The sequence below is a fragment of the Telopea speciosissima genome, chromosome 11, assembly GCF_018873765.1.
Source record: "Telopea speciosissima isolate NSW1024214 ecotype Mountain lineage chromosome 11, Tspe_v1, whole genome shotgun sequence".
Classification (NCBI taxonomy): domain Eukaryota; kingdom Viridiplantae; phylum Streptophyta; class Magnoliopsida; order Proteales; family Proteaceae; genus Telopea; species Telopea speciosissima.
The window spans coordinates 47,188,595-47,203,186 of record NC_057926.1 but is presented as its reverse complement, the minus strand read 5'-3'; the positions used below and the strand labels follow the sequence as shown (position 1 = coordinate 47,203,186).

Sequence of the window (14,592 nt, the reverse complement as noted above, 5' to 3'; positions counted from 1 at the left end):
CTCCGGCTACATTTGTACCCCTTTCGTGAAGACTAGTGATCAACTGGCAGACATCTTCACCAAGTGGCTTACCTCCCTTCAGTTTAGTACCCTCTTATGCAAACTGGGAATGCACAACATTTATTCTCCAGCTTGAGGGGGAGTGTTAAAAGTTATGTAATAAGGGTAGTTTAGGAACTAGTCTTATGCCTAGTTGCCTTATCATGTATTTTCTCTTTTTTATCCTTTTTTACCTTTTACCTCCCTAGGGAGGTGGATGTAATATTTCTCTTAGTATCATTGAAATAATATAGAAGTGCGGAGATGTCTCTCCAACACTAAGCCATTACAACCAAACTCTTCTCTCCTTCCTTCTCTTCTTCTTCTTCTTCTTCCTTCCTCCTTCAACTTCCTCTCCCTCTACTACTCACATTATAACCTAAAACTCAACTCCCTCTACCTTTCTAGGGTTCCAAGAAGAGGTGAAAGAGAATAACCGAGCCTTAGTCGACTCTCAAACCAGGGAAAGACCGCTCTGATACCAAATTAGGATTTATGAATGGATAAATACAAGTAGTAGGGCAAGATTCACAGCAAGGGAAAGGTGAAGAAGAGAAGAGAAGAGAAGAAGAAGAAGAGAGAGAGAAAACGATTGTATGTTGAGAGATTCTCAACACACATATTAACTTCATTAATAACTTTCTTGAATTACACTGACCTCCCTAAGGAGGTAAATGGAAATAAGGAAAGAAAAGGAAAAATACAAATTCAGTCATGTCTTATAACAAGACAATGACAGAACTACACTTATACAAAATATTCTAACAACTCTAACAGGGCCTTGGTACAATGGTAAAGGTTGCTCCATTGTGACCAAGTAGTCACGGGTTCGAGTCTGGAAACAGCCTCTTTATGAAAGCAAGGGTAAGGCTGTGTACATTATGACCCTCCCCAAACCCCGCAGTGGCTGGAGCCTCGTGCACTGGGTATGCCCTTTTTTTAAGTCTATAATAGTTGGTGACCTTGTCTCAAAAAGAAGAGTATCAGTAAAGAGAAGTTGTTAAGTTCTTAAATCAATCTCTTTCCTTCTTTGTTGATTAGAGGGAAAATTTTATTAAAGCAAAGACAGATACAACAACACATTGGCACAGAGAACACATTCCATGCAAGGCCCAATATCAAAAGAAGATAAATTTACCTCCATCCATAGCTTATCAGAAATTAAGTTTGCTGACATTGGAATCCTTTGGGAAAAGATTTTCATAGTGCATCCAAAGGATCACGCATCTCAAATGGGATGAGATTGTTTTTTTCTAACCAACTATACTGTCATGAACCCAACAAATACCAATAAAGGAATGGCTCTCTACAAGCAATCTATCAATTCTAAGGGGGGAAGATCCACAAGCCGATATATTTTGAACACGAAAAGATAATCTGTTATCTTTACGAAAAATGTCCTGATCTCCTTCCTCCATGTCCGTCCACCCTAGGGTGGTGCCACCACTTCCCAGCCCCCCCCCCCCTCCTCCCTTCCCTTGAAACTAGGTCTTGTCCTCCCTCTTCTCTCCCCTTAACACCCCCTCCAGTGATGGTTTCCCTCTCCACTTTGTCCTTCCCACCTTCATCAGCGGCTCCAAAGCAGCTCATTACGAAGCTGATCTCCTCCTCCTTGAAGCTAAAAAATGGGAAAATTGGCTTGTTGTGGGGCACTTTATGGGATCACGACCACCTTTCCCCCTTGCTAAAGCTTCTCTTTCGAAGCAATGGAAATCAAAGGGTCATTTTGATACATTCCTGCTCAACAATGGCTTCTTCATCTTCAAGTTTGTTGAAGCAGAAGACTTAAACAGAGTTACGGCTGGGGGTCCTTGGTACGTTGGAAGAAAACCTCTCTTTCTGCGACAATGGAACCGCTATCTTCAGCTACATCATCTTGAACTCAGTTCTCTTCCTCTCTGGGTCTCTTTCCCTGGGCTCCCTTTGCACTTCTGGTGTGAGGAGGGACTTAGTGTGATAGGCTCGGTCCTTGGAAATCCCCTCTACTCTGATGGCAGAACTAAGCTTCAGGATTGCCTTGCCTTCGCCAGAATCTGTGTGGAAGTTCCGGCAGACTCTCCCCTGCCAACCTCCATCCTTCTTGTTGACGACTAAGGGTTCTCCTTCAATTAGGCTGTCCACTATGACTGGACCCCCCCTCAGTGCTCATCTTACAAGGTTTTTGGTCATTCGAAGGGAAAATGCCCTGTTGCTGGAAGTAATAGCACCACCACTGTTGCTTCTCCTGCTCTGCCTTCCTCTTTCGAAGGCCCGAACCCTATCTTAAAGCAAAGAAACCCCCTAGCTGAAGACGCCGATTATCTTCCGGCTGAGTTTGTGAATCACAACCCTGTCGATGCCTCTGGCTCTCTTCCGGCGGCCTTTGAGCAGCCCAACCCTGTTGTAGCCGTTGTCCCTCTTCCGGCAGCCTCTGAGCAACGCCTCCAAGTTGATTCCTCTGCCTCTGTCCCTCTTTCGGCAGCCCCTGAGCAGCGCATCCAAAGTCATGGCCGGAGAAGAAGCCGCCATCAAAATCTTGGCTGGAAAGACCCCCTGGCTTCTACCTCTCCCCGTCACCGTCGCTGTCGCCCTGCTCCCTTCGCAGATTCAAACCGTTTCTCTCTCTTCTGCGATGATGCAGCCTTCCCAACCCCCGATGAGCTGGCATCTGGTCTTCTCCCTAAGCCTATCTCCTCGGTCCCTGTTCCTGTCGAGCATGCAAAGACTGTAGTCCTCGACCCTGTCGCCCCTCTGCATTCTTCCCCAAAATTGCTTTCCCTCGACCCTGTCGCCCCTCTGCTTCTTTCCCTAAAATCGCTTCCCCTTCATCTCGGTATTACTGCCTTCCTCAAATCGACTTCTAATCGTTTTTCTTCCCCCCTTTCGCCTTCTCTTTCCTCGACTCCCCCTTCCTCTATTACGGTCCCCCCTCTATCGTTACCCTCTGTAGCCCAGCCCAATTCTGGTCTCCCTTCGGCTGGTCCATCTGGTTCAAGTGGGCCAGCTAACTCTACTTTATCCTCAACCCCTCCGACCCAGCCCACTCCTTGTTCCAATTTCTCTGACCCATTTGGTCCTAAAGGGCCCGGGCCAGTTGCCTCTGCTCACTCAACCATTAATTCTACCCAGCCTCTCCCTGCCGCCTCCTCTTCTCTTCTCGTTTTCCGTCGTCGTAACACCAGCTCCCCTCCTTTCCCTAAGAACCGTCCCTACCTCTCCTACTCCCCGGCCGCTCAGGATTTACAGCCGTTCAGCTTGGATATTAGGACTTCTGCTCTAAGTGGTGAGCTGATTGACCCGGGTTAGTTTGCCCCCTCCGAGCCGGGTTGGTTCTTTGGTTTGCCTGGCTTGTTGTTTTTCTTTTGTGCCTTTTGGGTTGGGCTTTGGCCCTTTGTTTTTGCTCCTGTTGATCCCTGTTTTTGGCAGGGCTTAGTGTCGGCTTTTGCTTGTATCCTCTCCCCCCCCCCTTTTCTCCCTTTGGTAATTGAATGTTTTATTCATCCAAAAAAAAAGGATCCACAAGCCTATCCTGTAAGTCCTTCCCACTGTATTCCATTGTAGTTCAGCCCTAGAAATCTGAAACCCTAGGCTGTCCTACATCACGTCCACGAACTGTTCCTATTTATCATAAGTGTATTATATTGGTTCTGGAAGTAACATACTCCAAGTGGGTGACGTTTAGCGACAATCTGCAACACTGATCAGAAGCTCAGTCTGCAGTATCTATCCCCCAGATCAACAAATACTTTTATGAAATAGATAAAGAGGCTGCAAGTGTAATTCGAAAGCTGTACAATTGGTACTGTTTCATCTTATGATTCAAAGGATTAGTTGAAGCTCCATAGTAACGATTATTCTTGTATGGGATGCACAGAGTGATTGCCAAAGTAGATAGAGACCATGTTTCTTTCATCCCCATCAGAAGAATGGCAAAACTACATGAGATAAGGAACATCACTTAAGCATGATATACCAATAGATTATGATAGAAATACGGATTACTATAAAAAAAAATTTATACAAGAAAAGTCAAAAAATTGGTAGCTTTCACTACTGACATTAATACCAAAAAACCCATAAAGAATGCTTAAAACTTCCATACCTTAAGATGAAAATTAGAGTATTAGCAATATAAGCAACCATTTCCCTGAAATTGAAACAAGAAAAACCACTCAAACATGCTGATAAATGATAACCCTAAGAAGTTTTGATGAGAAGTCAATAATTACATATTCCTCTCCCCTCCCCCCCCCCCCCCAAAAAAAAGGAAAATTACGTGAACACACCCTGTACTTTGACTAAAACAATACTTAACCCGAGGTTTTCGATAATCACCTTGTACACCCCCTCGATTTAAAAAAAGAAAAAACACGAAATAGCAGTCCATTAGGAAGTCAACATTAAGTGATGACGTGGAGTATACTTTGGACATGAAATGACCCTTATACCCTTTCACCTCAAAATAAAAGATAACTCAAATCTATCTGTTCCTTTAATATGACCATTGAAGGAAGTTACTTGGGCAAGCATCTGTGCTGTGCAAGACGACTACGCCTGCAACCTCCGGGTACACCTGCAACCTCAAGAAAACTACAGAATAAACGAACTGCAGAGCTCCTTTGGCTCTATCAACGGTCCAATCCTACTGTGAATCGCACTCTTTCAATTCACAGCCTTTCCCCAACCTGATCTGCAGTTTAATCCGGCGATAAACCTCACAGACTGAAGTCTGAGAGGAACATAGAAAGTGCTTTGATCGGTACTGACTTCAAGAAATCAGAGCCATTGGCATTCAAAATATGGTCCACTATAGACGTCATCCGATTCAATAATGGGTTTGGTTGCGCTGCTCTCACAGATTCAAGAGTGGGTTCCATCGGAAATAGGTCGAGGGAGTGGGGGAGTTGAGTGAGCTCTGAGGAGAGGACTGAGGGTTTCAGTTGGATGGGATTTAAAAATGAAAATAATAAATAAAAAAGGAACATAGATGATTAGGGATTACATGAGGAAGATGAGAGAGAATGGGAAATGGCGGTTATGATTATGGGTTAAGGCTTAGAAATTTAGGAGAAGAATGGGGAAAGAAAATGGAGATGGTGGGGTCAGTTAAAGGGGTAGCAGCTCAAGAATCCGGAAAATTGGGAAAGGTAATGGTGGTTCAGTGAGAGTAATGTAGATAATGGGGTTTGAGGTTCAATGGAGAGAATGGGTTTGGTGGAGAAAGTGGATTCAACTTTGGGAAGAAAGAGAATGGGAAAGGAGAGATGAAGGGACAAAAGGGGTTTCGTTCATGGTGGAATTAGGGTCCAGAATGAAAAAAAAATAGAAATAGAATGGAGATGGAATAAGAGTTTTATGTGCACAGCTGAAGAAGGTAGAAGGAGAAACAGAAGAAACAGAAGGAAATCAAAGGAAGAGCTCACCGGATATGGCAGAGATGGCGCGGCCATGGATGCCGGAGTAGGAACAGGGCTGGTTTGCCTATTCTTTGCACGGAGACAGGGATGATGGGTGAGGTTTGGGGAAGACGATGGTCATTAGTTTGTTAAGGGTGTTATGAAAGGGTATAAGGGTCATTTCATGTCCAAAGTATACTCCACATCATCACTTAACGGTAAGTTTCTAACGGACTGTTATTTTGTGTTTTTTTTTTTTTCTAAATCGAGGGGGTGTACAAGGTGGTTATTGGAAACCTCGGGTTAATTATTGTTTTAGGCAAAGTACAAGGTGTACACGTAATTTTCCCAAAAAAAAAAAAAAAGACAAGAAACTAAATAATTTTAAAATCTGGAAGAAACAAAAAAGAGAATTTACCATCACCGACTCACCGTTCATGTGTTACTTACATATCAAGCAAGATGTACACATTCCATTTTTGGGGGGGGGGGGGGGCTGGGAGCATGTCCAAACTCAAGTCTATGTTGGAAAATGTTTCTAGAAGAAATTTACGAATATGAGCAGATGATTTTATGTTAGTGATTCAATAGAATATTTTGAATATTAAGTAATACATCCAACAGTAGCAAATGACTAAATTTTCTTAGAAGCAATCTTTTCAAATCAAGAATTTGTCATACTTTAGTAAATGCAACCCTAGTTTTTGTGATGCTGAATTTTATGTTTATCAAACACACTACACCAACCAAACCAGATCAGGAACCATCCTTTTTCGACATAATTCAGCTCTGCATCTAGGCTGAGTTCTTCTAAAAAACCAAACAATTGTACGAATAAAGCACCCAGCCAGAACTAGGCGCGACAACAGCCAAGCAGAGAGAAGGAGGCTCCGATTGAGGAAAGATCGAAAAAATACGCGATCTTTTTATTTGAAGCAAGCATATGTCAATCTGGCTTTCTATACAAAGAAACCCCCATCTATTTATTGACGATTCCACTCTGATATCGATGCATTTCAACTAGTTTCTTCCACTTCATTCTTTATCTCCAACCCTTGGTCATTCTATAGGGCGATCTCCGGTTAACCCTATTGAATAGCCTCACTGATTTATAGAATCAAACCCTGGACCACCAGTATGCAGCTCGCACTGCTCCAGAATCGAGCTGAAATAAAGATCCATCTTGTACTCACCTTTTATAGCCAGAAAAGTCTGGGAGACATATCGGGGAGACGCTAAGAGATTCTTTGATACAAATGGATACACTAGTGCTAAGTTTTTCCTTGTTTAATCACTACTCTTGGTCATTTTTTGAGTTTAGATGAAATCCACTTAAGTTTTGCCCAAAATCAGAGTAAGAAGATTTCTATAAAAAAAAACTGGGATATTTAGGTTTTGACAGCCTGTATATCAATCGTTCGGTACTGAATCTGTACTGTATTGGTCCATGACACATTGGTCCACATCAGTTAGATTACAGTTCTGTACATAAATATTTTTTTCTATCGGTTCTGTACCATATCAACATTGCTGATCTTGATACATATCAAGACTTGACAGTTGCCACCATAGTGAACCTAATCATAACTTCATGGAGATTAGAATCATATTACAATCTTGACAACCAAACAAACTATTTCAGAATGATTTTCTTGCAATTCCCAAAGTTATATCGTATTGTGCCATCTAACGATGCAATGTGAAAGACAAACAGAATGATGGACACTAATAGTCTCTAAACTAATAAAATATCTTACACCATGAACATAGTTTGCACAGGGGCCTAATGTATGTATAATTAACAGGCTCTTGCTTACCAAACCATCTCTTAAAACTCAATGTGTTTCATTTTAGAAAGATACTCCAATTGATCATACACAAGTTATCACAAAGATTTATTGAACATGATATTTCAGTCAATTGCCCAATGAACTCGGCAATATGTAGTACCTATCTTGGAGGGAAAAAAAATCAGATGTATAATTACAAGAAGCTCCAGATATCACTTAAGCCATTGAAAAAATTGCATAGGCCACTCTCATCTACTACATACCAAAAATGATGCAAGCTCTGCTGACCTTCACCCTTAAAAGCTGTCCTTGCAAATGCAGAATAAAACCTGAGCATGGATAACATCAAGGGGAAATTTTTCCTCTCTTTATCCCATTTGTCCCTATGTACAGTTAATCCAATATATAAAATGTGCAAAAGTAACTTTAACTTACATCCCAAGAGTCATCACTGTCAAGACACCCGAAACATCAGCCTCATTTTGAGCCTAGCATATAAAAATTGGCAATTTCAGATATTAAGGGTGAAACAAATCAACAAGTCTCTACATTATGACATCCATCAAAGTTAGTTCTTTCTGCTCAGAAAGAGATCCCGTGACCCAAAAAATCTGAACTTCACCAAAACAGCAAGGCATTCAAGAGAACTTTAGTCTAAGGATGTGTGTTGTGCAAGCTTGTCTCAGAATATGCCAGACTATCTGTTTACTACGATCTCTGCAGGACCAATTTATGTTCTAGATTGCACCTAGAACAGCATTTTTTAAGGGAAAAGGATCCGCATGCTGTCTGTGTGTGGATTCCTTTATATGCCCTCTCACATAAATGGGGCCCCCACAACACTCTCTCCTCCAAAATCCCCCCTATTTGACGATTCGTAGGGGGGGTTCCCCATAACCCCGAATTAGTCCTCGGGCATCGTGGGAAACCCTCTCCCTTTTTTCAAATACTAAGGACCTTGTTGCAATGTAGCCTTCCATTCTGTTTGGAGTAATAGGATGGATATCATGAAACTATGCACTTTTTTGCAGAGATACATAGCCTTTGAAGGAGAAAAGCTAAAGAATATATGTTGATATTGCCATGATCTGCCATGAAATTCTGCGGATTTTGAGTCCTCAATGTTGGTTTGACCTCTAGGACAGAAAGAATTTAAGAACTTGGGACCAACATAGGCTAGGAAGCAATTGGATACCTATGCTTCCTGAAAATGAGGCATATCTTTATTGCTTTTAATTATGAAATGCTTTACAACAGTGTACGAGTTTTTATGCATTGATACACTTGCATCCCGATGTCAATCATAAGGGAAATTTACGTTTACCACCCTGTGGTTTCAAAATATTACGTCTACCACCCCTGAAATTTTCCAAATTACATCCGTACCCGAGTGCTAACTCTATTAGTTTTAATTTGAAAAGACAATTTTACCCTTTCTTATTTGTTATTAATAAACTAACTCCACACCATCATTGTTACCGTTGCATACCCACCTGGAGCGAGAAGGGTTTGGGAGCACCTACTGCTCCGGTGACCACCTGCTGCTCAGGCGACCATCTCCTGCTCCGGTGACAACCACCTGCTGCTCCGATAGGTTCTTCTTCTTCTGCTGCTTCTTCTTCTCTGCTTCTTCTTTTGCTGCTGCTTCTTCTCTGCTTCTGCTTCTTTTGTCACTGGACGAACTGGTTTCCAAAGCATCAAATCAGAAACCAAGCATCAATTTTTCTGTTTCTGTTGGGTTGCTCTGCATTTCTGGGTTTCTTGCTTCAATTTCACGGTCTTGAATCTTGATCTGTTCCTCTAAAATCTATATTTGGTCCTTCACTAATCTCGGGAAGAACTGTTGATCTTTCTGTACCAAATTCTTTGGATAAGATTATCAAGTGTAATCTTGTGCAAAAACTAGATGGGTATTTCTCAGAAGTGTGGCTTTGATCCAAATTCATCTGTATGTCCGTTCTCTCTTATACTGTCCCTTGTGGATCTAAAACAGAGCTTTTTTTGTTGTTCCTTAAGGCCATTGAGAGGAGGTCTCATCATATAGAGCCTGAGCCCACTCAACTCCACAGCCCTTTGCCTGCTCCCCTGGAGCACAATTCAAATCTGCAAACTCCAAACCCAGAAAAAGCTGTGAAGCCCTGCATGCCTTCTAGTAGTCATCAATCAAAGGTTCTGCAGAACTTTGATAACAAGAATGCGGCAGAATCTGATTTCATCACCCCACAGAAGAAGCTTCTCGACTCCATTGAGCAAGTTGAGAAGGTTGTGATAGAAGAATTCAGGAAACAGGAATGTTCCCGCAGCGCAAAAAAGGTGGAAAGACAAAAGAAGGTGCACACATTAATGTCAATGAGATGACTAGATAGAGCATGGACAGGGAAGGGAAGCTGGGGAGGTGAGAGAAGTGCTATGATCATCTTCTGATGATCTTCTACTTTAGCCTTTGAAGTTGATCTCTTGGGTAGATAAGATTTTTTTTTCTTCTGATTTGTTTTAGGCCATTAATGTCTTCTGCTGAAAGTCTGCTGTAGCATTACTGCATTAGTAGGCAGGTTCTGCTTCTCAATGTCATGGACTGAGGGTCTTGACTTAGGACTACTAGTAGACATTATTTTGTAACAATGTAAATAGGGGCATTTCCTCTTCATTACTTGAGAAATTCTTAGGCCATGTATGATTTTTTACATCATCCAATAAAAATAGGTGATCTTTTGCGGCTATTTTTGCTTCTTTTGTGGCTTTTCCTTTCCAGTGAGACAGTGCTTGATTTCATGATATGGTTCATGGAAATCATGGTCTTCAATATCATTCCAGTCATAAGATGCTGGCTTCAGGCTTTTGCAGCATGAACACTAATGGGACTGATTTTTCTCAAGTAATTTACATCCTGTTGAACAGATTGGCTGTTGGTCCGATTTAAGTTTGTGTAAAAATACCCATCAATATTGCTCTTAAATCTTAATGGGCTGTCAAATTTATTAGTGAATCAAGTAGAGAAAACTTGTAAGAAGACATGCTTTGCACATGGAAGACCGAGATCTAAGACCAAGAGCAAGAAGAGTCTGCAACAACCAAAGAGAGAGAAGAAGCTTCGAAAGAGAAATATTGTATAGAAGAGTTGAATGTAACGACTCAATAATGATAGAAGAATATTGACCAATTCAAATCTACAAACTCCAAACCCAGAATATTCAGTTACCTCTTTTATTCTTAGCAATCACTACTTTCTATTTGTGAAAGTAGGGAAGAAGAAGAAGAAGAAGTTACCTGTCGGAGTAGGAGGTGGTTGTTGCCGGAGCAGGAGGTGATCGCCGGAGTAGGAGGTGGTCGCCGGAGCAACAGGTGCTCCCAAATGGGGGTAAATATGGAATGAAGTCTATTAAGGGTATTATGGGCATTTATGTTAAATTTGGGTGATGACATCATCACTTAACTGTTCTAATCTAACGGTAGGGGTACAGTTGTAAGCATATTTCAAAATACAGGGGAGGTTTTTGAAATAGATCAAATTTCAGGGGTGGTAGACGTAATAGTTTGAAACCACAGGGGTGATAAACGTAAATTTCCCAATAAAGAATGTCCATTTTGTTCTGATATGTAAGTTCGTCTTTTCTTTTCTTTTTTTCTTTAATTGTTTGTTTTTATGTCTATTTGATGTGTATTTATGGTCTTTTTTTCTCTTAGAATCATATTAGTCTTCCCCTCCCCTTTTCCCCCATTTCTTTTTTCTTCTCTTTCCCAGTTTTCGCTTCTCCCTTCTCCACAAACCTTACATTAGAAGCCTACAAACACTACTTCAACTTGGAATCATAGCAGAGGGAAATTCTATAATTAGTTGAAGGAGAGAAGACATCCATTTTCCTTCACCAGCCACAAAACTGATGTTACCCATACAAAGCCTGCCGTTCTTTGCATAAGAGAGTGGTTTCAAAGGTCCAGACCTGCGTTTTTTGGATCAAACTGCTTGTGAAATGCACAAGTATTGATTTTTTTTGTTAAAAAATCCTATGCAATTTCTAAAAAGAATGAACAGAAATGTTAAAAATATCTAGTCGGATTCGAAGGTTGTTTGGAATTGGTTCCTCTATATTTTGGTCGTTCCATTAACACCAGCCTGAATGTCATGAAGTTTGAAGGCTTTTTTTTTTTTCTATGGGGACAGCATATGAGCCCAAAGATAAGGGCCTTATCATCATCAAGAACCCTAGGATTTGAGCTTCAGCCCCTAACAACAAGAACCCCTTAGAGGAAGAAAAGAACATCGCAATCACATAAAATTTTATTCACTAAAATCTAATTATAATCTCTCAAACATCTATTTATAGACTCAATACAGCTATCAAGAACTACTACTGACCTAAAAGACAAAATAACTCTACCAAAACTCATGAACTAATTAAACTTCCAAAAAATAGAAATCTTAACACTCCATCAATATATTGGTCGTAAGCCATAACTCTTCTGATCCAACTCAGAATCACAATATCTTGGTCCAACTGGCAACAACAACAACAACAACAATGAACTAAGCATTATCCCATTTAAATGGGGTCGGCTACATGGATCCTTGCAGTTGAAAAACAAAGTAAGAGAAAAGAAGAAATGAAGCCATAGAGATGAGAAGTGTGAAAAGAGAAATGAAACAGAAATGAAAATAAATGAAAGTAAGAGAAAATAGGCCCAGCCCAGGAGGTCAAGGAAGTCTCAGCTATACGGGATCGGCAACATGGATCTTTGCCATCCAAAAGCCTCTATCCGAGGTCATACTTGGTACAAGATCCAAACTATGCATGTCATTCCTCACAACCTCTCCTATGGTCATTTTCAGCCTGCCCCTAGCTCTTTTAGCTCCTTCAATCAGGATCAGATCGCTCCTCCGTACTGGGGCATCCCCAGGCCTCCATTGAACATGGCCATACCACCTCAAACGACATTCTCGCAACTTGTCATTGATCGGGGCAACTCCCAAATCAGCTCTAATATGATCATTCTTTACTTTATCCTTCATAGTCTTTCCGCACATCCATCTTAATATCCTCATCATTGCTACACATAGCTTCTCTATATGACACATCTTAACTGCCCAACATTCCGCCTCATACATCATAGCCAGTCGGACAATGGTCCTATAGAACTTTCCTTTAAGCTTTAAAGGAATACGTCGGTTGCACCCCTCCACTTCATCCATCCCACTTTAATTCTTTGTAAAACATCATCATCTAAGTCACCTTTATTTATGGTTGACCCCAGATATCTAAAATAGTCACTTTGCGGTATCTCTCTCTCCTCAATTTTCACCATATCATTATCCATCATAGAGTGACTAAAGTTACACATCATATACTCCATCTTTGATCTACTAATCTTAAAGCCTCTTGTTTCAAGAGTTGATCTCCAAATCTCTAACTTAGCATTGATCCCTACTTTAGTCTCGCCTACCAAAACGATATCATCGGCGAAGAGCATACACCATGGGACCTCATCTTGAATGCTCTTGGTTAATTCATCCATGATAAGTGCAAACAAATAAGGGCTTAGAGCCGATCCTTAGTGTAACCCAATAGTAATTGAGAATTCCTTGACCTGGCCTCCCACAGATCTCATACTAGTCACCACGCCCTCATACATATCGTTAATTACATCAATATATTTACTCGACACCCCTCTCTTCACTAGAACATGCCGGATTAAGTCTCTAGGGACTCTGTCATAGGCTTTTTCCAGATCAATAAAGACCAAATGGAGATCCTTCTTGCTAGCTCTACATCTTTCCATGAGCCTCCTCAGTAGGTAAATAGCTTCTGTCGTGGATCTACCTAGCATAAAACTAAATTGGTTCTTCGAGATATATGTCTCTCTTCTTAGACGGGCTTCAATAACCTTTTCCCATAGTTTCATAGTATGACTCATCTTTCGCAGCCATGATGTAGGGAAAATGGCACTTGACCATAAACAAGAGTACCAACAACAAGTGGGGAGTACACACTCAACCCAAATATGGAACCCAACACAAAAAACCGATTCAGCAAGGAAGAAAATCCATGAATCTTGATAAAAAAAACTTCACCCTAACATTCTCCAAGGATAACACCAACTGAAACAAGCTTAAACACTTCACACAAGCTGTTTCTATGCATTTCTCAACCAACATAGCAGCATATTGCAGTCCAAATACAAGAAGAACAAAAAATCTGCAGTCTCGATTTTACCTGGGCAGGAAAAGAGATCCCACGAAAATGAGTACTGCCCAAATAGGTCTTTCAAGCTGCAAGGAGGAACATATGGGACTAAAAGAACACTTTTGGGCGATTCTAGTAAGCCAATCCAAGGCTTAAACCCATGCTGATAGAGAGAGAAACAGGAACTTCAGGTTGAGGATGGCGGTAACTGTAGCAGTGGCTGGAATGGCTTCAAAACTTCAAGAGAGCTTTAACAAAGCTCAAATAGCATCTTCAAACACCTGAGTAGGTTATCTCGAACCTATTTCATGCCCCCATAACAGATATTTTACATTGCCACATTGGTGTCTTCTCCTTGAAACGCTTTAAGCCCTAGGATTTCAAAAAGAAGAAAAAGAATAGGAGAAGAGGCTGAATACGACTCTCAAACCTAAAGCTCTGATACCAAGTTGGATTTTAGGTTAGGGAAGCAAGTAAGAAAGGAAGGAGATGATGGAGAAGGAAGAAGAAAAAGAAGGAGACAAGAGGGAAGAGAAGAGTATATTTCGGTGGAATGTGTTGTGTGTGAGAGAGCTCTCCACACCCATATTACTTCATTAATAGACTTTGAGAATATTACATACACCTCCCTAGGGAGGTAAAAGATAAGAAAGGTAAGAAATAGAAAATACACAATAGGGACACTAGATGTAAGACTAGTTCCCAAACTACCCTTATCACATGAGTTCTAACAACTCTAACATAATATAGGTCATCATCTCGTTCCACATCTCATTGGTGTCTCCCCTAGAGTCCCACTTTCCTTATTTGACCACAATATCAGTAAATGTCTTTAGGGGCTCCCCTTTTAATCTCAACGACCTTATCTTACGATACATAGGATCCCTCCTCCTACGCATCTGTGCATTGAGGCACATATCAAGGACTACCAATCTATGTTGGGTCGTTAGGCTCTCTCCAGGGATAACCTTACAGTCCTTACACACTACTCTGTCTGCCTTTCTTGTTAGGAAGAAATCAATTTGACTGGTATGAATCCCACTTTTGTAGGTAACTAAGTGTTCCTCTTTTTTTCAAAGAATCACAATGGTTAGATCATAAGCTACCGCAAAGTTTAGGATTGAGGTCCTCTCCTCATTCCTCTCCCCAACCCCGAAGCCTCCATGGACACCTTCATAGCCTCTACCATCGCTCCTAACATGGCCGTTT

The 14,592-nt window shown here is 41.1% G+C and overlaps 1 protein-coding gene across 6 annotated transcripts in view; it reads right to left on the bottom strand.

Annotated features, from left to right (window-relative positions):
- Positions 1 to 14,592, bottom strand: part of LOC122645995 (sodium/hydrogen exchanger 8) — a 105,063-nt gene that overhangs the window by 55,740 nt on the left and 34,731 nt on the right. For all 6 annotated transcript variants that reach the window (XM_043839441.1, XM_043839443.1, XM_043839445.1 and 3 more), the window contains 3 exons: positions 7,640 to 7,692; positions 7,468 to 7,533; positions 4,121 to 4,165 (listed from right to left, as the gene is read on the bottom strand). In XM_043839441.1, the coding sequence (XP_043695376.1) occupies positions 4,121 to 4,165; positions 7,468 to 7,533; positions 7,640 to 7,692 (164 nt within the window). The remainder of the gene's footprint in view (positions 1 to 4,120; positions 4,166 to 7,467; positions 7,534 to 7,639; positions 7,693 to 14,592) is intronic.